This window comes from Saccopteryx bilineata, chromosome 9 (genome assembly GCF_036850765.1).
Source record: "Saccopteryx bilineata isolate mSacBil1 chromosome 9, mSacBil1_pri_phased_curated, whole genome shotgun sequence".
In the NCBI taxonomy this organism is placed as follows: Eukaryota; Metazoa; Chordata; class Mammalia; order Chiroptera; family Emballonuridae; genus Saccopteryx; species Saccopteryx bilineata.
This window is the reverse complement of record NC_089498.1, coordinates 23,276,644-23,298,963: the sequence shown is the minus strand read 5'-3', so window position 1 is coordinate 23,298,963 and position 22,320 is coordinate 23,276,644. Positions and strand designations below refer to the sequence as shown.

Genomic DNA, 22,320 nt, shown 5'->3' with positions numbered 1-22,320 from the left:
ATCTTCTAAATGACTTCATGCAGGCCACATGCTTAGCAATGTCTAATGCCTCTTTTTAATAACTGTAGTGTTCAGGTTCCTTTGGCCACATAGCATAAAGATGTCGAAGAAATGGGTTCAGTGTGTTCTGGCGCCAAGGAAGAAAGCGTTCTATGCTTGCTTTTTATTGCTGTTTGGGAAGCAGTGTCCAAGGTAACGAGAGCAACAGTCCTTCTACGCTGCTGGGCAGAGCAGCGCAAAGTTAAGAGAGCTCTGTCCACAGAAAGAAAGGAGACCATTAATTCCTGTGAGTGGAAGTTATAACACCTATCTTGAGAAATAAATCCTATAGAAACAATCATGGATGTAAGTAAAAGCACAGCTACAAAGACGTTCATCAAAGTGATAGCAATAATACCAAAAAGAGTGGGTAAATTTTATGTAAGAGATTGAAGAATTGGTTAAACAAATAGTGTGGATCATAAACATTATGTTTATTTAGGGGTTTAATGGGAGTGGGGTGTGGGGATAAAATGCCTCGTATGAACAAAGGGTGATAATGCTCCATGAACTGAAAAGCATGATTAGCTCAACCCTGAGCCAGAAAACAGAACAAAAATTCCCCAGAACTGCTGCTCTTCTCCCATGCTGCTGGGACTCTGAAACCAGTAACAGCTGTATAACATAATGGGGGTGGGTGGGGAAAGGTACCAGATGTCTTCCTCATGGCCCCCTGGGGGGGGAACTGGAGCCGTGGCTGAGACTAAGAAGGCAACATACAATAATACCTTGGACTGGGGTGACTCCAACTAGGGCTTTTATATACCCCAGTCTATTGTTAGGCCATTCTTCCTGCCAATATTCAGTCTCCTGTCTCAGAGGTGGGTTCTGTTAAGCTCATCACAGAGCTTAACAACACACCAACCTTTTCTCTTAGTTAAACCATGGAGTTAGCCTATTTTCCAAATAGTCTGGTAGCCATCAACAACCACCACCTTTAGGCATCAAGTGTAGTCCAGTCTATGGATTACAGTCAGTGGAGAAGACTCCTGTCTCAGGTATAGTAGCATTGAACTAGTGATGCTTTCTCATCTTCAGGGGCTAGAGACCCAGCTCCTCTATAGCACCCCCAAGAGGTGGTGACTAGATGCTGAGGAGATTAAAAACTAAAAGTCACGGCCTTCACAGCTGGGAGGAATACCCCATGTCCACACTTGGTATGGAAAGGATAGAGCCACCCACTTTCAAATTGACCGTGCGGCCCTGGCCACCAAGCCACCCTGTGATGACTGCTATAAACTAAGAACTAGAAGTACTCTTTTTGTTTACCAAATGCCATTCAAGATTAAACTTACTACTACATGGGTGGCAGGTCCAAAGCCCAATTAGAACTGATCTATCTAGAAAAACATGTCATTCTTATTCCTGAATATTATAAAATAAATCCATGCTAACTACTCATGGAAGTCCATTAAAGAGTCTAGGAGTTCCTGCCCAGAGCAAATCCAGAATTACTGAGCCAGCTGCTATTGAGACAATGGTCATGACCTTTATGGAGAAATGGGGAACAGAGAGCCTCAAAAGCCCATGCCGAATCTCTGAATATATAAATAATAAGCCACAATGAGAATGAGTATGAAAGAATCTTGTGGGATGTTTTATAATCCCACAGGACAAGGTGGAGGACGTAAGAAGGAATGAATGCAGCCTCCACTTCTGAAGAGATTAGGTAATTTCTCTGCAAGTCCCAGAAAAACATCTAAAAGACAGTGACCCAAATGTAATTTTTAAAAGCCCCTACATCTCATTCTGATGGTTTAGATAAAAATGGGAAAAAATCTTAAAGCCCAGAACTTCTTCCTGTGGGGAGTGACATGACATCTTCTTCTTTGTATTCAGTGAGAGGAGGGAGGCAGAGAGACAGACTCCCGCATGCACCCCAACCAGGACCCACCCAGCAAGCCCACTAGGCGATGCTCTGCCTATCTGGGGCTTGCTTTGTTGCTCAGCAACCAAGATTTTTTTAGCACTTGAGGCAGATGCCATGGAGTCATCCTCAGCAGCCAGGGCCAACTTGCTCCAACTGAGCCATGGCTACAGGAGGGGAAGAGAGAGAGAGAGAAGCAAGAGGGGGAGGGTAGAGAAGCAGATGGGCATTTCTCCTGTGTGCCCTGACTGGGAATCAAACACGGGATATCCACATGCCGGGCTAACACTCTACCACTGAGCCGGCTGGTCAGGGCCGATACGACATCTTCTTTGTCAGTCTAAAGCCTAAGATTAGCCCAAGGTCCCCAAATCTGGACATGTGATCAACATGTTGAGGTACGTGGTGAGAAAGGAAGTCTTCCTTCCTAACATAAAAATGATAAACTGCCAAAAAGGAACAGGGCTTCCTGTTCCTGAGGAGGGCCAAATTCCTTTACTAGGAGATCATCAAGATGTAGAGGCCAAGAAACCATGTTGGCTGGAATAGGGTCTTGCGGGCATTGGTAAAGCAATTAGCATTCTCAGTGTGACCACTGAGTAACTTTCAGTTCCTGTAAGATGAATGCCTTAGGACAAGCTTTAAGTCATGTTATACCTGGAAAACGGTAGGCAGACTCCTGATTCTCACCTAAAAATCCACACTGAAGTTTTAAATCTTAGGTCCTTGGGGTGCCGCAAAGGGAAACTTTAGTCTTTCAAAGTATACATGAGACCATTTAGAATAGATTCTCTCTGTTCTAAGTTCAGGACCAAAGTCCACCTTCCTCTCTACATTTTTAAGTACAGAGTCTGCTAAAGGAAGAGGAGGGACAGGCTGCTCACCTTCAGGAGCAGGAGAGTCAAATATAAGGAGGATTACTCCAGGGACACCTGAACTGCCCTCATTGGGGAGCTCAAGAGAAGATTTACACCATTAGCTAAAGATCTGACTGCTACTTCTCAGGGATGAGCAAACCTCTGCCCATAAGCAAACTACCAGAGAACATTCAACCTTACCTGCCACTGATGTGTGGCTTAAGATACAACTTGAAGATGTGTGACCCAGAGGAGAAGGGGGCTCATACCCACAGCAAGAGCACTGCCACCTACCAAGGGGCAGCTATCCAGAGCCAGGAACTAAACGTTCCATAAAGTACAAACCTCTCTGTCATTGCCATGCTTTTCGAGAAGATGGGCATCTCATGGCTAGTTATGTCTAGGACAAGAATGCATGACTAATAGTGTAAGTTGTGGCTTGCTTGGGGATGTATTCAGGAACAAGAGAGGGATGAGAGAGAAGAGATGACCTGCTCAAATAAGATGTTAGGTATAAATGGTCTATTTCTCCTCTAAGTCCATTTCCCTTCTTGCCCCAGATCTGGCTCTAGGAGAGGGGTAGGGGAAGAGGAAGGGGAAGGGGAAGGGTAAAGGGATGCATGTTCAATAAACTCTTCACTTAGATCAACCAACCCAGTTTGAAAAAAACATGAGTTATGTTGCTATATGTCACTCAAAGTGAAAATGGAGATCTTGTTTAGCCATCTGAAGCCACTTTTCAAGTTCACTGTTTGAGGGGCATGATCTTAGACAATAAAATTAGGCTTCTAGCCGTGGTTATGAAAATGCTATCTCATATTGTTCCCTTGTTACAAAAAAAAAAGTTGCTAGAGAAACTAACAGAACAGAATAAGCAAGAGAGATGATGAAAGAAAAACAATACCAGAGAAGGAATAAGATTCAAGGATAATATTACAGAGATAAGGTGTGAGTGTCAGGGGAGGTGGAATAGGGGAAAAGAAAAAAAGAAACATCCATCCACATGTAATTATACTCTATACTTTAGCATCTCTGTAGCAATTGGTTTGAATTCTCCTTCAGTTTCACTTTTGAAATTAGTGTCCTTAAATATGTTTTGGACACAGGCATGGCGTCAGTCATGTCCTATACATCCAGTCAAACACAGACACAGCTGAACTGAAAGCTGGCTTCTCCTCTAACAGTTGATGTTCATTCTCCCCAAGAGATTATGCCGACAGGATGAGCAGGATATATGAACATTACATTTACTATTGTTCTTTTGTTTGTTCCTGCTCTCCCATTTTGTCATTAAACCTGCTTGAACCATTCTGATCGTTGGGACACGTCAGCCAGGGAGTCAGGACAAATGAGTCAATGGATGAGCACTTTCCTCTTGCCTTTTTCAACTGCTGGTATTTCTAGACCATGAGGCACGCTAAAGTTGGTAGGCAGGCATGGCTTTTCTTTTCTCACTTGTTAGAGACGGCACAGTGGCAATCCAGTGATTAGAGCTCACTGTCTGACTGATGAAGCTCTGATTCCACTGTGTCCTGTCATTGTCACAGCTCCTTCAGATTCAATTAGGGGCAGCCCAGTGGGGGAGTGCTGCCTGGTTTCCATGCACATAAGACTTTTATTTTTATCACAGACTAACTTGGCTTTAAACAAAGCTTTGAAGCTACCCAGGGCTAATCTCTAATGAAATTGGAAGACAAATAAAAAAGGCTGAAATAAATCCCAGTGAAAGCAGCAAAAGTACTAATTTGGAAAGGATGGAAGAAGTTTAAAAGAGGTAAGAGTAGAATAATTTCAGTAAAAACAAATATTCAAAATATAACAGTGAAAGAGATTAGTAAAAATAGTTAGGTTATCTACTTTATTAACTTTTCCTACTGCCTGATGTATCACTTTTAAAAGCAGAAGATTAAAGATACCAACAAGAAATGATTATTAAATGGTCTGGTTAGCAGAGATTAAGCAATACTACTAAAACTGGGAATATAAAAGCTGTTATAGCAAAGCCTTTCTTTTTTCTCATTCTTTCTATTTTCTGGAAATACCTTTTCACTGAAAAAAAAAAATCCACATTGATCCCAACCCTAAAGAGATTCTTTTTAGAACCACTATGAAATCTGAGCAATCTAGCCGAAGCTACAAAATGAAACGCAGACATAGAGCCTAGTTTTGAGGAAATGGTAAGAATGATATATTTGGTCTTTAAAATCCAGGAGTTTGGCTACTAATAAATTATAATCAACTTAAGATTAACTAACTGATAATGGACAACATTGTGTTTCCCATAGCTTGACTCAAGCTCTTTCAATGAAAAAAAAAAAAAAAAATCATTGTACACTGGAACCAAGTTATAAAAATTTGACATTGTTGAGTTGGTTAAAAAGTTAACACTAAAGACTGATTTTTTGTAATAACTGAGTTTTGTGTTTCCCCAAATTACAGCATCTAGGTAATTTTTCTTACAAACCTATTTTTTTCTCTATCTTCCTCTTCCTGAGTGGCAAATATGTTCCACCGGAAGTGGGCAATGATGTTGCTGTGGTTGTGAATGGTTACAGCTCGCTGATTGGCCAGAGATATGTAGGTTTTCTCAATGATCACAGAATTCTTGTCCAGCCTTATATTCATGTCTATAGCAGCTCCATAAAGAGATACAAATATTTTTTCACCTAGAAATTTAAAAAGTAAATACACTTTGAGATTTATTCTGGAATGATACTACTAGGCTATTTTTTCCTCCAAGGTGAATTTAGGGAATATTGCACAAGAATTACACATTTCAAAATTTTCCCCCATCAATTCAGAGGTCAGACACGATCAGAAAACTTAATTTATGTTTGGTGTAATTATAGAGGACCTAATTATCTTGTAAAAAATACATAAAATATTAATTACTGTGGTGGGTGCTATAAGACTTTTTCTTCTTTGAAATAGTTTTAAATCCCACAGTCCAACCACGAGGGCACCTGAGGTTAACCATATTCCTCATCTCTGTCTCAGGCATGAGCTGGATTTTTGACTCATAAAGTAACTGTACCAAGTATATCTAGAAAGAGCTGCTCAGCATAAGAGGATCTATGTCCAATCAAAGGGGGTCAGGAAGAAAGATTCAGTAACTTCATTAATAGAAAACAGGCTGTTTAGGCCCTGGCCGGTTGGCTCAGCGGTAGAGCGTCGGCCTGGTGTGCGGGGGACCCGGGTTCGATTCCCGGCCAGGGCACATAGGGGAGGTGCCCATTTGCTTCTCCACCCCACCCCCTCCTTCCTCTCTGTCTCTCTCTTCCCCTCCTGCAGCCAGGGCTCCATTGGAGCAAGGATGGCCCGGGCGCTGGGGATGGCTCCTTGGCCTCCTGCCCCAGGCGCTGGAGTGGCTCTGGTCACGGCGGAGCGATACCCCGGGGGGGGGGGGGCAGAGCATCGCCCCCTGGTGGGCAGAGCGTCGCCCCTGGTGGGCGTGTTGGGTGGATCCCGGTCGGGCGCATGCGGGAGTCTGTCTGACTGTCTCTCCCGGTTTCCAGCTTCAGAAAAAAAACAAAACAACAACAACAACAAAAAAAAACAGGCTGTTTAAACGAAGCCACATCCCTAAACAACGGCAATTAAAATAAAACAAAAATGAAACACACACACATACACACACACATACACACTACAAAAATAGAAAGACAAAACATAGTAATTTATCCCAGATTTTATTTAAGATACACCAATTTCCTTGATTTTATGTGTATAAATGAGAGCCCATTTCCAAGAAGACAAAAACCTATAAGCTAGCCTGACCAGGTGGTGGTGCAGTGGATAGAGCGTCGGACTGGGATGCGGAGGACCCAGGTTTGAGACCCCAAGGTCACCAGCTTGAGCGCGGGCTCATCTGGTTTGAGCAAAAGCTCACCAGCTTGGACCCAAGGTCGCTGGCTCGAGCAAGGGGTTACTCGGTCTGCTGAAGGCCCGCGGTCAAGGCACATATGAGAAAGCAATCAATGAACAACTAATGTGTTGCTACGCGCAAAGAAAAACTAATGATTGATGCTTCTCATCTTTCTGTTCCTGTCTATCTCTCTCTGACTCTCTCTCAATGTCTCTGTAAAACAAACAAACAAACAAAAACACCAAACAACAATAACAACAACAACCCTACAAGCTATATTCTATCTGACCTCTGCAGTATCATGGGACATGCATAGAAAAAGAAAATACATAGATACCAAGAATGTTTTGTAGATCTGTGCTGCTAAAGCCTTAATCAGCATACAGAATGCATAATCATCTGCTCTTTACTTTTTCGCAAACATTTTTGCTCCATTCACAATTGTAAGAACCAAGCAACTAGTTAGTAAGTCAACAACAATATACATTGCAAATGTCCTTAGGCCCTATCATTTTGAACACAACAAAACTTCTCCGAAACTTTCAAGGAAAGTAAGCATCTAGGCATTTAGCCCTAAAATTTAAATTTTTTATTTAAAAATGTATACATTGAATAAAATTTTCAAGTACTATAAAAGTATATATCATAAAAGTAAAATGTTTCTTTCCTCTTCACTCAGTCATAGGCTTGCTGTTTTTTCATGTACTTTCTTCCCAAATAAAGGTGTACCCTTGTCAGCTTTTAAACTTTCTTTAGAGTTGAATTTAACAAAACAATAAATTCTCATTATTACTATAACTTGCATTTAATTATGGATGAAATTGAACATCTTTTCATGTACTGGTATAATATGTATATATAATTATATATAATTTATTTTCTGTGAGATAACTATTACAGCCTTGGCCATTATCTTTTTGAGAAGTTCATCTTTTGCTTATTGAATGGTGGAATCTTTTTAATAATTAAAAATTAGCTCTTGGTCCTATATGTTGCAATTTTTTCTTCATTAGACTCTTGATTGTTTTATGACTTCTTTCTGAATAAATGTTCTTAGTCTTTATATAATCTAATTGCAATTACTTTCTTTGACTCAAAATCTTGATCCCTCTAAAAAATATTAGAAAAGTGATTATGGACCCTGGCCATTTGGCCCAGTGGTAGAGCATCAGCCCAGCATGTGGACGTCCCAGGTTCGATTCCTGGTCAGGGCACACAGGAGAAGCACCCATCTGCTTCTCTTCCACTCCCCCTCTTGCTTCTCTCTCTCTCTTTCCCCCTCCTGTAGCCATGGCTCGATTTGAGCGAGTTGGCCCCAGGCACTGAGGATGGCTCCATGGCCTCCACCTCAGGCACTAAGAAGAGTTCAGTTGCTGAGCAACAGAGCAATGCCCCAGATGGGCAGAGCATTGCCCCCTAGTGGGATTTCTGGGTGGCCCCTGTCAGGGCACATGCAGGAATCTCTCTGCCTCCCCTCCTCTCACTGAATGAAAATTTAAAAAGAAAGAAAGAAAGAAGGAAGGAAAAAAAAAGAAGAGAAAAGGGACTATGTAAAAATTTTTAAAAAAGAAGTTCTGCATGGCACAAATATTGATTAGCAGAAACAAAAGAAAAACTGGGTAAGTAAAATACTTGCAACTGTGTCTGAGACAAAGGAATTAAATCCCCAAATATATAAATAGCTCTTAGAACTCAGTAAGACAACCCAAATTAAGAATGGGATAGAATTATAAAAAAGAAAATTCAAAGGTCCCTCTATGTATTAACAGATGCTCAATTTCACTCACAGTAAAAGATATACAACTAAAGATGTATGTATATACCACTCCCCCCCCCATTAAACTGACATAACAAAACAAAAATTTGAGAACATAATTTGTTGTCAAGACTAAGGGGGAAAAGGCACTCTCACACACTGCTGTGGGAATGCAAAATGGTACCATTCTTCGTGGAGTCAATTCTGTGACATAGATAAAAATATCTATCAAAATTATAAAACTATTGCCTGACCTGGTGGTGGCGCCAGTGGATGGAATGTCGAACTGGAATGCGGAGGACCCAGGTTCGAGACCCCGAGGACGCCAGTTTGAGCATGGGCTCATCTGGTTTGAGCAAAGCTCGCCAGCTTGGACTCAAGGTCTCTGGCTTGAGCAAGGGGTTACCCGGTCAAGGCACATATGAGAAAGCAATCAATGAACAACTAAGGTGTCGCAACGAAAAACTGATGATTGATGCTTCTCATCTCTCTTTGTTCCTGCCTGTCTGTCCCTATCTGTCCCTCTATCTGACTCTCTCTCTGTCTCTGTAAAAAAAAAAAATTAGCCTGACCAGTTGGTGGCGCAGTGGATGGAGCGTCAGACTGGGATGCATAGGACCCGGGTTCGAGACCCTGTGGTCGCCAGCATGAGTGCGGGCTCATCTGGTTTGAGGAAAAGCCCACCAGCTTGAACCCAAGGTCGCTGGCTCCAGCAAGGGGTTACTCGGTCTGCTGAAGGCCCGCGGTCAAGGCACATGTGAGAGAGCAATCAATGAACAACTAAGGTGTTGCAATGCGCAATGAAAAACTGATGATTGATGCTTCTCATCTCTCTCCGTTCCTGTCTGTCTGTCCCTGTCTATCCCTCTCTCTGACTCACTCTCTGTCTCTGTAAAAAATAAAAAAATAAAAAATAAAAAAATTAAAATTAAAAAAAGAAAAAAAATTATAAAACTATTAATCTTATGGCCCACTTCTAGGAATTTATCCTATAGATGAGTCAGAACAAGACCAAGGGTATCCATTACAGCATTGCTCTTAATAACAATAAAGTGCAAACAGCCAAAGTGCAGCTGTCAAAAGAAGGCCAGTTAAGTAATCTGAGCTACACTTTAAAAGTGGAACACTATGCTGGCATGAAAAAGTACACAATGATATGGAAAGATATCCAGGATATATTATTAAGTAGAAAAAACAGTTTAGAATGATTTATATAGTACATATGTTACTTTGTATAAGTGGGAATATAAGTATGCATTCATGTTTACATCTATTTGCCAAAAAATACTGGAAGGATATACAAGAAACCAATAAAATAAGAGCAAGATGGGTGAATGAGGTAGGATGGAAGTAACACCTTTCAACATAGACTTTTAAATATTGCTTTAATTTTTGAATATATTAATATATTACTTATTCAATACTTTAATGTAAAAAAGGGATTACAGGGACTCAGGAAAACTAACACTTCTAGCTAGTACTAGTAATGAGAGAAATATAAAATATCATTTAATAATCACTAGATTAACAAAAATTAAACAATGTTGTTAGCAGTATATTGGCAAGGTTGTGGAAAAACAAGACTTTTCTCAGACTGTTGATAGAAATATAAATTGGCACAACCACTTGATTAACCAATTTAGTATCTGATAGAACTCAAGGTTAATTTGCCCTATAATTTAGCGATTGTACTTTTAGACATTTATTCTCAGGGACAATTTCACATAGCTACGTGAGAAGACATATACAACTCACTGCCACATTGTAAGAGCAAAACACTAGGAACATGGAATACTCAATAGGTGAATAGACAAATTATAGTATATCACATGCTGGAGTATATATGTTTCATTAGTTAAAATAAAACAGTTATATGTATCTATATGTTTAAATCTTTAAAACATAATGTAGAATGAAAAGTCATGTTAGGAAATGGTACATACAATATGATACCATTTATGTAAAGTTCAAAACTACACAAAACAATAGTATATATTGTTTATGGATAACTAAATATGTTGGAGTAGCATGAAAATGTATCCAATACAGCTCCTCTGAGGACTAAGACATGGAATTAGATCAGGAAAAAGTAACAAGGTGAATTCAAATCTCTAGTCATTTAAGTTATCCATAAACCATCTGAAAAATGTATGTAGCAAAATGTTGAGATGTGTTCAATATAATGGTTGATGACTGTATGATGTCTGTGCTTTTATGGTTTATACATGGGTGGGTAAAAGTAGGTTTACAGTTGTTTGTATGGAAAAATATATAATACAAGAATAAATAATAATAAAAGAATAAATTTGTGTGTACTCACAACTGTAAACCTACTTTTGCCCACCCTGTATTTCATTGTTCAAAAAAAAATTAATCAAGGAAAAGATCCAAGGGTTTACTAGGGAATCAGAGTGACTAATGTCATCAATTTGAGTTGCTCACTGCAAAACTGTTCTTTCCCAGAAATATATACTGCTCACAAAAATTAGGGGATATTTCAAAATGAATATGAAGTGATAAAATACCCCCTAATTTTTGTGAGCAGTGTAGCAAGAGCCTTTCTATTCTTTCCAAGAACCATCTAATATTCCGTTTTTTCACCACTATCTTCCGAAAATGATCAGGTCCACAAAGTAAAGGAAACAATAACTCTTGTCTTATCCCCAGAGCTGTTGCAGTCTTTGCTTTTTATACCCACTTTCATGAAGACAACATTAAAAAGGATCCCCAACTTAGAAGAATAATAGTACGGAGGTGTTATGCCCACAAGAATGGATAAGGTTGCTATGCGTAAGCATTTCTGTGTCCTTGGAGTGCCCGTTCCACAATGGTTTCTTTTGGGTTTCTGGGGTTGAATGTTGCAGTCTTATAGATGAGATTAGCCACTGTCATTTATTACATCCTAGTAAAGATATATTTTGCAGAAGGTCTCATTACCTCTTGCCAGTTTTGCTGCTATCAATCTAGCAAAAACAAATATGAACAAAACTAATTTTACCAAAAAATGTGAAGCCAGCTCTATACACAATACATTTCATACTGTGGTTTCAGTACTTTCAGACAGCAGAGGACAGTAAAAATATGAGTGGAGCCCTAGCTTCTCAAGGGAACTAACAAGGTGATGGATCGTGTTCCTCATCTCTTGGTCACAGCAGGGTCAAATTCACGAAGTGAATTGCTGAATCAGCCTTCTTTGGAAGTACTCTTTTCTTTGAAGGGTTCAAGAAACACATTATGGGAGTTGACTAAGCTCACCCAGCACATCAGTGGCAATGCCACAATCGGTTATTTCTAAACTGAATGGAAGGCAGTGTAAGATTATAGAAAGGGCACTGGTCTCAGATGGTGCCAAAGACCTAGGTTCAAGTTTCAGCTTTACTTAGATATAGTCATTGAATGTCTCTGAGCCTCAGTTTACTGATCTCCACAATAAAGGGAGTTAAAGAGATGTCCTCTAATGTCCCTTTAAGCACTAACACCTAGTGACTGAGAGTCTTTACTTTCTGTGTCCTTCACGGAACTCTCATTGCACTTCACGACACAGTCCCTGCCCACCTGTTATGTCCAGACTTCCACTGGGACCTATCATAAGCTATGGAATAAGAACCAAAGGGGGAAAAAATTGGTCAAAGGATATTTCAACTGTCTCTAAACCATTAAAACATTTGCTTCTTTTACAATAACTATGTTTTATTAGGTTTTCTTTTTTTTTTTTTTATTTTATTTATTCATTTTAGAGAGGAGAGAGAAAGGGAGAGAGAGAGAGACAGAGAGGGAGAGAGAGAGGAGAGAGAGACACAGAGAGAAGGTGGGGAGGAGCTGGAAGCATCAACTCCCATATGTGCCTTGACCAGGCAAGCCCAGGGTTTCGAACCGGCAACCTCAGCATTTCCAGGTCAACGCTTTATCCACTGCGCCACCACAGGTCAGGTTTATTAGGTTTTCTAATTGCAACAGCACACATTTATAATATAATAATCACATCACTTAAAATAAAGTTCATGCAGGTAAGTCTGCATAAGTATATTCAGATATGTACTATTTAGCAGTTTCAACTACAAGATATGTCACTCTCAGTTACTTACTATATTATATTTTGGCATTCCTTTATTGGCTTTTATAAGGAAAAAAATTCTTTATGGTTCATTACCGTAAAATATATAAGTGACCATAAAGCTGCCCTGTGAAGTGCCAATATTATTATTGCTTATATATTTAATAATGACACATCATCACACTTTTTGGGAAAAAGCCTATTTGCCAACTCGTGTATTGAAACATCTCTTCAGTAAGAGACACAGTGCTTTTTAAAATGCTGAATAAGTGCATTAGCTCTGCATCCTGGTTCTGCCAGTGGTTAATGTCCCTCTCAAATAAGGGCAACCTCGCCAGGCACTGATGAGAAAACACTGCTGTGCTCCTGCTTCTCGTGCTCACTCACTTAACCAGAAGCTCAGTAAGGTTTCTTTTTAAAGCCTGTTGTGAATACTAGTATCTCCTTGAACCTTTAGGGTCGATGTTTCTCAATAGCCGGTTGAAAAATGCAAAATTTAAGCAATTAATCATTTGCTTCTCTCTCAATGGTCAAATAATATTTCCGCTTCTCGGTTTTGTTGAAATGATAGAACTGGTTCCTTCATTATCTGTTTTGTTTTGTTGTTACCAGTGTAGTTTTAAGTAACTGTATTCTTAACCTTTTCTGAAGGATCTCGTTTTCAAAGGTATAAAATCACTTCAGTTCTTTCTCAGCTTTAGACTATAATAAACAGGTAACTAAATCATTTCTAGGGTGAAATCAATTGCCTAAACAAACTTGATTCCACTACAGAAGGGCATACACATCAAGAAAAGAGGGAGAGTTCTGGTTCAGGAAAACATTAATAAATATAATATGAGATACTGGTGAAAATTATACTCAATCGCTTTCATTGCTAGAACACTGGTTCAAACTCTGGTTGTTGAAAAGCAAAATCTCCTGGCTGCATTTCATCAAGAATATATCTAGTAGAGGACCAAGCATTAAGGGCATAAACCAGTGTTTTAAAAGTGTGACTGAGTACCTCCCGCCAAGGAGTATCAGTGCTCCTCCTTCTGGAACACTGTTTGAGGAAGCATGAAGAAAAGCCCATGCTAAACTTCCCTTCTCAAATCATTCATACTTCAGACAGCTGCAGAAAGTTCAATCAGATGCATATTTAGGGAGATGAGAAGCCAGTGATCATGACCACTTGGAAAAGCGGCATGATTGAGTGTGTGGAGGCAATTATTATGTTTTCCACTAATGAAAGGTTGCTTATAGGTTCTGGTCATTAATAGCCCATAATAAAGATGAAAGCATATTCTTATCAGCAGTTTATTTCATGTGAGGAAAATTGCTACAAGATAGTTTGTTTACTTCTGTCTGCAATCTTTAGAAAACAACTTTATTCACAAACCAAAGTTGACGCCAGAACCTCAGGGTATGGATATCAACTTCTCTGTGGATAATTAACTTTTCATATACAAATATTTATTTCCTTTAGCACAGGACTATAAAGGTAAGTATGGTGTCAATTCAAATACATGAAATCCAGATAGAGGGCCACTGGGAAAATGCAGCTACATTTCAAAGTCAAAGAATCAAGGAGTGAGAAAAGACAGATGTAGTGAAATGAGAGATGAGGGAGATGACCCACAATGGTGGAAAGAGTACTGCACAAGAGAGTCTGGGTTCTCACTGTCCTTCTGACAAGTGATGTGACCTTGGGCAAGCCAATTAATTTCTTAGGGCTTCAGAAAGGATCCTCCAATTGTAAAATTTTAAGAACTGGATTAGATTATCATTGAAGTCTTGTCTCAAGTGTTGATTCTATTGCTTGATGAGCACTTTTAAGACTTGGCCTCAAAACTCAAATAAAATTTTTTTTTTCTTTCTTTTTTTTTTTTCTGAAGCTGGAAACAGGGAGAGACAGTCAGACAGACTCCCGCATGCGCCCGACCGGGATCCACCCAGCACGCCCACCAGGGGCGACGCTCTGCCCACCAGGGGGCGATGCTCTGCCCATCCTGGGCATCGCCATGTTGCGACCAGAGCCACTCTAGCGCCTGAGGCAGAGGCCACAGAGCCATCCCCAGCGCCCGGGCCATCTTTGCTCCAATGGAGCCTTGGCTGCGGGAGGGGAAGAGAGAGACAGAGAGGAAAGCGCGGCGGAGCGGTGGAGAAGCAAATGTGCACTTCTCCTGTGTGCCCTGGCCGGGAATCGAACCCGGGTCCTCCGCACGCTAGGCCGACGCTCTACCGCTGAGCCAACCGGCCAGGGCCTCAAATAAAATTTTTTGACATCATACCTCTAACATATGTAGACTTGTTTCTTTATCAATTATACACATGAAGTAGAGTACTCATATGTCGGATGTATTAAAAATAAAACCCAAAATACTAAAAGGATGACATAAATGGTATTTGAAAATAGTTTATTTACTATATTTACCAAAAATTAATTATATTAGTGAGAGCAAAAGGATTGTGCTTCATTCTTTTTTAAACCCCTGGTTCGAAATCTTGTGATATAGGGATCCAAAAGTAATTCTAAAGCCACATTTTTTTCCAAGATTTAATTATAGAGGCTAAGGCAAACAAAACAAACACAAATAAAACATGGCATAAACAAAATGATGTTTCACAAGGATATAAAGATCCAGATGGAACAAATGTAAGAAACTGAGCTAACACATATTGTTTTTCACTTTCATCTACTATCAACACTAATAACACAAAGGCTTTTGTTGAAATTCAGCTAATAATTTCCCCATAACGGTAACAATTACTTCACAAACAGAAGATTCCAACCAAATGTATCAATAATTACATTCAACGTAAAAGGGTGGAATAGTATCATTAAAAGACAAAGATTCTCAGACTAGATTAAAAAACAACAACAACCCGGTGATGCTTCCAAATGTCACACTTTAGTTATGAGGACACAGAAAAGTTGAAAGAAAAGGATGACCAGAATATTCTATCCACACACTAGTGAAAAGGAAGCTTCTGTGTATCAGATCGAATAGATTTCCATATCAGAAACCTAACAATTAAGAGACATTTCATAATGATAGGATGGTTAACTCAGCAGGAAGTTATAATAATTCTAAGTGGGTGTACACCAAATAGCATAGTCTCCAAATATGTAAAATGGAAATCAATAGCACCAAAAAAGGGAAATACCAAATCTACCATTATAGTCTGGATTTTAATAACATCTTCCAATAACTAATAAAACAAGGAGAGAAAAAATTAGGAGAGATATAACAACATGATAAACAAACTTGACCTGATTGATATTTATGGACCTTATATTCTTTTCAAGAGCACAGGGCTCATTAACCAAAGTGGAACATGTTATGAGCCATTATATAAGTCTCAACTAATTTCAAGAAGAGAAATTATACAGAATTTGTTTTCTGTCACTGGTAGAACTCAACTAGACATTAATTAAAGGAGAAAAAAAAAGAAAGCTAGAATATTCCCAAATGTTTGTATGTTAAGCAAAACACTGCTTAATAGCCAAATGGGTCATAAAGAAGTAAAAGTTTAAATTCTAAAATATTTTTAGTAAGTATTAATGAAAATTAAATATATAAAAATATGGGCTGATAGTTTGGTTTAGAGAAAAATTTATTGACTTAAATGCATATATTAGAAAAGAAGAAAGTTTGAAAATAAATGCACTAAGCACTTCTCCTAAGAAACCTAAAGAAAGTGGAAGGAATGAAATAATAAAGACCATAAATAAAAATTGAAAAGAAGTGAAAAAAAATTTAAAAGTTGGTTCTCTGAATAAACTAACGATAAACAAGTGATAAAGCCCTAACAATACAGGTTAAGAAGTAAAACATGGAAAAAAATACAAATTACCAATATCAATGATGAAAGAGGAGATATCATCATAGATTCTGCAGATATTACAAAGATTGTGGTTATTATGAACAATATTATGCCAACAAATTAAAATTTTTAGAATAGGAAAATTGCTTGAAAAAAACAAAAATCACACAAGAAAAAATAGAAAATCTTAGATCTATGTCTATTGAGAAACTGAATAATTGAAAAAAAGCTTTAGGCCCAGATAGCTTAAATAATAAATTTTTAAATTACTTATTCACATTTTTTAGTGAGAGGAGGGGAGACAGAGACAGACTCCTGCATGTGCCCCCATGGAGATCCACCTGGCAAGCCCACTAGGGGATGATGCTCTGCCCATATGGGGCTCTGGCTCTCACTTGCTCCATTGCAACTGGAGCCATTTTTTTAAGCACCTGAGGTGGAGGCCATGAAGCCATCCTCAGCACCTGGGGCCAATTCTCACAATCGAGCCTTGACTGCAGGAGGGGAGGAGAAGAGAGGAGAGGGAGAGAGAGAGAAAAAAAGTGGGGGTGGAGTAGGGGAAGAAGATGATGGGTGCTTTTCCTGTGTGCCTTGGCCAGGAATCGAACCCGGGACATCCACATGCAGGGCCAACACTCTACCACTGAGCCAACAGGCCAGGGCTAAATTTTTTAATCATTTAAGAAAGAAATAACAAGAATTTTAAAAAAGAAAAGAAGTAAAAAAACTTTTCTAGAGACTAAAAGAAGAGAAGAATTACCAACTTGTTTTATGAGACCGATTTGTTTTTTAAGACCAAAGACAAGGACATTACATGAAAAGAAAATTATAGGCCAATCTTTCTTATGAATTTGGATGCCAGACTCTCAAACAAATTATTAGTAAATCTAATCCAGTGATTTATTAAAACAGTAACATTTAAAATGTAAGTTTGCCCCAGAGATTTAGCATTTGAAAATCTATCACTGCATTAGTAGAACAAAGGTGAAAAAAATATATAATAATCTCAATGTATACAGAAGTAATTGATGGAATTCAACACCCACTGAAGATTAGAAAAAAAAAAAAAGCTAGAAATAGAAGAAAATTTTTTTAATTTGAAAGAGTGTCCACTAAAGACACTTACTAAATGATGAAACTCTAAGCACTTCCCCTCTGGAGTGAGAACAAGAGAAGGATGTTGACTTTCATCATTTCCACTGAACATTATACTGAAGGCCTAACCTGTGCAAGACACAATAAGAAATAAAAGTTGTAAGCATTATAAAAGAAACTATCATTTGCAGATGACCTGATTATATGCAAAATCTAAAACTGTCAATAGATAAGCCATGAGCTAGTAAGTTAATTTATCAAAGTATGTAGGTAAAAGATCAACATATATAATTCAACTGTATTTTGCTATACTTAGAGTTTTAGAAATTAGAATTAGAAAAAATAACACACTAACTATAAAAGAAAAAATGATAAAGTATACTTTATAAAAATTAAATTCTTTTGCTAATGAAAAGACACTGTTAAGAAAATTAGAAACAGCCTGACCAGGCGGTGGTGCAGTGGATAGAGCATCGGACTGGGACATGGAGGACCCAGGTTTGAGACCTGAGGTCACCAGCTTGAGTGTGGGTTCATCTGGTTTGAGCAAAAGCTCACCAGCTTGAGCCCAAGGTTGCTGGCTTGAGCAAGGGGTTGCTCAGACTGCTGCAGCCCCCCGGTCAAGGCACATATGGCAAAGCAATCAATGAACAACTAAAGTGCCACAAAGAAAAACTGATGCTTCTCATTTCTCTCCCTTCTTTTCTGTTTGTCCCTATCTATTCCTCTGCCTGACTCTCTCTCTGTCTCTGTCAAGAAAAAAAAAAATTAGAAACATTATCCACTAACTATGAGAAAATATTCAAATTATTTCTGAAAGACTAGTGTTGGTAATACATTTTAAAAAAAACTACAAGTCAGTGACAAAAGGACAATCCAAAAAAGAATAGGCAAAAAACCTGAACACACACTTAAGAATAGAAGACATAAAAATGGTCAAAAATACATGAAAAGATAATCAACATTATTAGTCATTAGGGAAATAGCAATTTCAAACAAAATAAGTACCACTTCACATCCACTAGGATGATTAAAATAAAAAATCTGACTATAACGAAGAGTGGATGAGGATGTGGAGTAACTGGAACCCATATACATTGCTGGTGGGGATTATAAAAGGCCTCGACCATTTTAGAAAACTGGAAATTTCTTATAAAGTTAAGCATATAACCACTCTATGGTCCAGCAACTCTACCCCTAAATATTTACCTGAGAAATAAACACATACATGCACACACACACACATAACTTGTACAAAAGCGGTTAAAGCTTGATTCATAATAGCCCCAAACTTCAAACAATCCAAAGTTAAATTAAGAGGAGAATGGATAAACTATATATGACATACAATGAAATACTGCTCAGGAGTAAAAAGGAAATTACTGATACACATAACAACATGAAAATAATCTAAAAAACATTATGTTGAATGAAAGACACCAGACACTTAAAAGTATTTACTGTATCACTACATTTATCTGAATTCCAAGAACAGGCAAAGCTAATAGAGGGTGATAAAAATTTAAGGTGGAGATGGGGGATGGAGGAATTGACTCAAAGTGGCATGAGGGACCTTTCTAAAGTGACAGATGTTCTATATTCCTAAATGGGGTGGTAGTTACACAGGTATTTACACTTACCATACTCATCAAACTGTGTAATTAAAATCTGTGCATCTTATTGTATCTATATTATATTTACTACAATAAAAATATAATTAAAAAATTATACAAACATCAAAAAACAATAAATGTATGATTAAATCTAACCATAATATTAAAAAACTTCTACCCAGAAAACTACTGCTGAAATTAAAGAACACCCAAATAAATGGAGGGACAAACCATGTTTATAATATGATATATAGAGAGGATTATAAAATAGTGGGAAAGGATGAACTACTCTATAAATAATGCTGAATAATGTGACTACTCTATGAATAATACTGAATAAAAGACAAATCAGAGTCCATTTTAAGTAGCAAATTAAACTAAAGTTTGAAATAACTAAAATACTCAGTAAGATATTTTTTAAACTACTTTAAAAATAAGAACATCCAAGGGAAGTGAGGAATAGCAGGAACTACTGCAGCGCCAAGGCTGTCTTTTGCCCACTGACTTTTGTTAACCCTTGAACTTCTGCTTTGACTATTGTTCTGTTTTCCTAGCACAGGAGATAACATTCAGGGCCTGCCTCAAGTGAAATTGCTAAATTCAATATTTATAAAACACAAAGGGCATAGATACGGTGTTCAGGACACACTACCCCAAAACATGGCACCTTGGCAGGTGCAGGAAGGATACTTTTGACTTTCTTCTGAAGCAGTTCTTTGACATTCATTTGAAAGGTGCCCTCCTATACTTTGGTGCCAAGGGCATCTTCATCTGCAAAGACAGAGGGACACTGAGAGGAACCTGAACAATAAGGCTTACTGTCTCCCTGAGTTTACAGGCCGCTCACACCCTTTTTTGTCCTTTCACATTTTCCCACAACTGACCATTCTTCATCAAACCTAACATAAAAACACTCGGGTTTAACCACTTCTATAGGTCTTCATTTCCTTATGAAGGCTCTCCTGTCATGTAAGAATTACATTAAATATATTTGTATGTTTTTCTCTTGATAATCTGTCTTTTGCCACAGGGGCCCAGCTAAAAGCCTAAAAGGATAAAGGAGAAAGATAAATAATACACTTTTCTACAGATACCATGGTTAACAATCATCAGAAACAGTAAACAACAAATGAAATAAAATGAATGAATAAATAAATAAGCAGACTTAATATATTTGAATCATCAAATACAGAATATAAATATGTTTAATATATGTTTTAAAATAAAAAAACTTGAAAAATAAGAGTTGAGATCACTCTGATTTAACAAGAACTAGATAAAATTTCAGAAATGAAAATAATTATAAGGCCCTGGCCGGTTGGCTCAGTGGTAGAGCGTCGGCCTAGCGTGCGGAGGACCCGGGTTCGATTCCCGGCCAGGGCACACAGGAGAAGCACCCATTTGCTTCTCCACCCCTCTGCCGTGCTTTCCCTCTCTGTCTCTCTCTTCCCCTCCCGCAGCCAAGGCTCCATTGGAGCAAAGATGGCCCGGGCACTGGGGATGGGTCTGTGGCCTCTGCCCCAGGCGCTAGAATGGCTCTGGTCGCAACATGGCGATGCCCAGGATGGGCAGAGCATCGCCCCCTGGTGGGCAGAGCGTCGCCCCTGGTGGGCGTGCCGGGTGGATCCCGGTTGGGCGCATGCGGGAGTCTGTCTGACTGTCTCTCCCTGTTTCCAGCTTCAGAAAAATGAAAAAAAAAAAAAAAAAAAAAAAAAAAGAAAATAATTATAATTTAAGAGTTATAAATTCAGCAGATGAGACTTTACTAGAGAGTAAATTATTGAATGGATAAGTATCCAGAGAAGACTACAGAGACAAAGAAATGAAAAACATAAAATAGGGGTTAAAAGAAATAAATAATAAAGTGATAATAGGTTAAATAATAAAATAGAGTAATAATTGAAATTTCAGAATAAGATAACAGAATGGAGATGGGCCAATAACACATATGGAGGAAAAAAGGAAGCATCATCTCTACCTCACACATATACACACAAAAATAAATCAAAGATCAATCATTAATCTAAACATAGAAGCAAAACTAATATCCTTCTAAAAGTAAATGTAGGAGAATATGTTCATGATCTTGGAAAAGGCAAAGATTTCTTAGCAAGAAGGCAAAAAGCATTGATCTAAAAAAAATGATAGTGTGGATTTCATTGAATGCTCATTAAAAAATACCATTAAGGAAATAGAAAGACAAGTTACAGACTGAAAGAAAATATTAACAATAAATATGTCTGACAAATGACTAGTATTCAGAATATCAAGTTACAAATTACTCTTATAAATTAATAATAAAAAGATATATGAATGACTAATAAGCACATGAAAAAAGGCTCAACATCATTCACCGTGAATGGGTAAGAAAAAAGTGTGAAGGAAGTAAGGAAAATTATAAAATAAAGAGTAGGAATGGTAAAACGTTAATTTGAAACTTACTTTGGAGTTTTTCATACTGTACATGCAGACTATAGACTATCAATTAAATACAAAAACAATGTATATTCTCTATCATCATGCACGGTGTGGCCTTCAATAAAATGCTGTAGCAATAGTCACAGTGTTATATTTAAGTAAGACGTTAAGTAAGATATTTGCACATTCTAAGAATTAAAGTAACTGGATCGTACATAGGCTAGTGAGCACACACAGGACCCATCTGAAGTGGATTTACATTTTCAAAATGTTAGACAAATGCATCAATAAATCAAATGGAAAAAAATGGGGTATTAAATTATCTTCAAGTTCATTTACATATAAATAATGTCAATCTACTTAAAGTGACATCTGGGTATGGTTTCTTCCTAAGCCCCATACTTTTCAGGCATTGGAGAAACCAGTCGGGTGGACTTTATCTCTGCCTCAACATCACTTCCGTTGGAGGCATTCATTCTTTGGTCTTTACCTTGTGGATCTTAGCTTACTCTAATGCAGCCAAAATAACCACTTCCTACTTTTTGCTTCATCATATTTTCCATCCAGCCTTTCTTAACATGTAGAACTTTTGATAAAGAATAATGCATACCTGTGTCGTAATACACAATGAGCCTTTGGCTGTGACTGCCCACAGTCTGTGGCTCAAAGTCCACTTCCAGTTGCATGGACTCTCCCACGTTAAGAGTTCCAACAGAAGGCTCCACAGAGAATGGCCTGCAACACACGGGACACAAGTCAGAACACGTTCCTGCCTAGTGTGCGGGAGGAAGAGATGCAGGCGTCCTAGTCTGTGTGATTCAGTCTTGACATCGTAATTCCGTGATTCTGAAGTAAAGCAGCCTTTCCCCTCTACTGTGAAAAAACCTAAGTTTCAGTGTTAAAGTAACAGCAATAAATCAGCAAGTTTAAGAGAAACTGAAATCAT

At 38.3% G+C, this 22,320-nt stretch overlaps 1 protein-coding gene across 2 annotated transcripts in view; it reads right to left on the bottom strand.

Moving 5' to 3' along the window:
• The window catches only part of HYDIN (HYDIN axonemal central pair apparatus protein), a 365,754-nt gene that overhangs the window by 262,174 nt on the left and 81,260 nt on the right, over positions 1-22,320 (bottom strand). For both annotated transcript variants that reach the window (XM_066243172.1, XM_066243173.1), the window contains exons 7-8: positions 21,985-22,109; positions 5,228-5,429 (exon numbers count right to left, since the gene is read on the bottom strand). In XM_066243172.1, the coding sequence (XP_066099269.1) occupies positions 5,228-5,429; positions 21,985-22,109 (327 nt within the window). The remainder of the gene's footprint in view (positions 1-5,227; positions 5,430-21,984; positions 22,110-22,320) is intronic.